Raw genomic sequence first — 2737 nt, 5'->3', positions numbered from 1 at the left:
ATGAAATGGAAAACTTGATGGAAAATAGGAGAGAGCTTTGCCATGACCAGAGAGTCTCCCATCCTCTTCCCAACCAAGCCATCCTCCAAACTGTTGACAATAAAAAATAGCAGACATGAGCCAAACAGAGAGGTATCCATTTACTGGGAAGCACTTGGGAGGAAATCTGCAAGGAACATCAAGTTTCAATGGGATTACACTGAGAAGCTGATCAGTCATTTCAAATGCATTTGCCATACTCACTCATTTGAACCCAGTGCATTCACAGGCAGAAGGTATTCTCTTGCTAAGCAGAGTATCAAAACTAATGGGGCTAGGATAATTTGAGAATGCTAGCAGCATGAAGATTCCATGATGCGTTTCTGGAGGGAAACTTGAAAATCTCCTGCAAATGGTACAAGCTATTACTTTCAGTGAAATGGCACAATGTACTGAAGCTAGCTTGCTTTTTTTTAGGACAGAATCCCATGGCTTTGCCACTTGCATGATATGCTAATGAGGTAAGAGAATGCTTGATTCACAGCATAAGGACTGGTAATCAATGTACTGTTATTTATTTATATTTCTGTTGAGACAGGTTATGGCAACCCTGTGGTGTTTTCAAGGCAAGAAACATTCAGAGGTGGTTTGCTATTGCCTGCCTCTGCATTGTGACCCTGGACTCCCTTGGTGGTCTCCCATCCAAATACTAACCAGGGCCAACCCTGCTTAGCTTCCAAGATCCAACAAGATCAAGCTAGCCTGGGCTATCCAGGACAGGGCTCTGTGAATTCTAGGACTGTACAAACAAGCAACAAAAAGTGATAGTGAGCATGGAATGCAACATTCTAAGAATCTAATTTTTTTTTTAATCAAATCATCAAAAGCTAGTTTCTCATCCCTCAGGCTGAATTCCAAAGGCTTGAAATTTATGTAGGCAATTTGTGAGGAAATGCTATTCGTGGCGGGATAGGGGCTACAGCTGAGCAAGATTTCTAGTAGTCCAGTGTCATATTTTCAGTACCTTGCATTGTCCCTTCCTATGCCTAGCAGAAATAAAACTTATGCAGATTTTACATCAAATAACGGCTTCAATACAGATTCAGAAGAAAAACAGGTCAACTCAGATTGAAGATAGGACATAGGAGGATTTAATTCTATTTGCTATGTAAAAAAAAATATCTGCCTGCAGAAAGCCTAAGGGGGAAAAACCCTAGTCCAGCCTCCTTTTCATTCTAGGTTTCTGTGCCCAAGAACTGTTTGCTTTGACAAGTGTTCAGAGATATAACCTCTGCTCCAGAATGGTATAGTTTAAAGCCAGTCCACTCACTTGCAAGCGTGTGACAAAAAGTAATTCTATTAAATTGGATAATGACAATGTCTTCTCTTTGTAGGGAGCATGCCTCTGGGCAAAACACAGTTTTAGCCTGCTCAGCTCTAAAAAAAATGTACAGGTGCATTTTAGAAAATGGAGAGACTGGTATAAATGTCCAGAATTCAAGTGGCCAGCCAGAAGAACAAGAGGAACCTGCATCACGAAAGATCCTTTTCATCCACTTAGATGGACCAATGGACCTTATTGCTCAGCGTTTGGCGAAAAGGAGGGGTCATTTTATGCCACCTGAGCTACTACAGTCTCAGTTTGATGCTCTTGAAGCTCCGTCGGCACCTGAACATTTCATCACTGTCAGTCTGGAAAAACCTGTTTCAGAAATAGTATCTATAATTGAAGAATATGTTAGAAACAGGTATGGATAATTCTTCCAGACTGGTTCTTGGTTTACAAGACAAACTCAAACAAGAGTTTGTTGCCTTTTACTAAACATAATCATGAATTAACTTTATTGTACTTATGAGATGAGGACAGTGTTGCTTAAGTACAAGGCATTTTTCACTTTCTGCTTTTACATACATTGGATTTAGGTGAGAGTTGTTAAAGCATGTATTATTGCCCTAATATTCCAGTGATTTATCTTAGAAAAATGCAAACTGAAACATTTGGAAAATACAATTAAAGTTGGAAGTACACGTTACAAAGTTTATATGGAGTGAACCCTTCTAATGGAGCAGTCCTATCTTTCAGTTACATCCGGACAGTAGACTTAGGGTTGCTCCTAACTAGGGTTGCCTCCCATCCCCCAGACTACTAGAGTACAGCAGCACTATGGTAGCATGAAAAAATATGTACAAGTGTGGTGGCTAAGAGGAGGGACTCCTTTCCTCCAGCTGGGGGGAAATGGGGAGGAGAAGGCTGGATGTCTCCAAAACCAGAGGAGGGGGAAATTGAGTCTCAATACATTGCCACTATCTGTGAGCCTTTTAAGCGTGCACAATTTGGTGCTGGGGTTCATTTTTCTTGCTTGTAATATGGCTTAATGTAGTAACTTTTTTGATTTGCATTGGTTCAAAAGCCTCTTTAACTGCCAGACTGACTGCATCAACAATTATAGACTGAAGATCCTCCCAGGACAACTGCAGCAAGTTGATTTCTGTGGAGCTATCTAAACATACATCATCTGGCATTTTTTCCTGTGTGTCCTGATCATCCATTTTAATGTGATAGCAAAAGTCCCTGTTCAGCCCAGCAAAACCTAAAGTCTCTGCAAAATGTTTGTCAGTAGTCTCTTCAAGGCTGACTGCATGCACCAGATAATGGCTCTCATAGACATATTAACAACCAAGAATCTTTCAACACAAACCAGGTGCTTTGCAGCTTTATAATGGAGTCTAGACACAATGAGCTTTTCTGTTCTCAACA

The 2737-nt window shown here is 40.6% G+C and overlaps 1 protein-coding gene across 2 annotated transcripts in view; it reads left to right on the top strand.

Moving 5' to 3' along the window:
* IDNK (idnK, gluconokinase homolog (E. coli)) overlaps positions 1–2737 on the top strand; it is a 16048-nt gene extending 13311 nt beyond the window's left edge. For both annotated transcript variants that reach the window (XM_015419275.1, XM_015419276.1), the window contains exons 4-5: positions 457–500; positions 1374–2737. In XM_015419275.1, the coding sequence (XP_015274761.1) occupies positions 457–500; positions 1374–1737 (408 nt within the window). In that variant the 3' untranslated portion in view covers positions 1738–2737. The remainder of the gene's footprint in view (positions 1–456; positions 501–1373) is intronic.

This window comes from Gekko japonicus, unplaced genomic scaffold, assembly GCF_001447785.1.
Source record: "Gekko japonicus isolate JY-2015 unplaced genomic scaffold, Gekko_japonicus_V1.1 scaffold133, whole genome shotgun sequence".
NCBI lineage: Eukaryota > Metazoa > Chordata > Lepidosauria > Squamata > Gekkonidae > Gekko > Gekko japonicus.
This window is presented reverse-complemented; position numbering and strand designations above follow the sequence as displayed.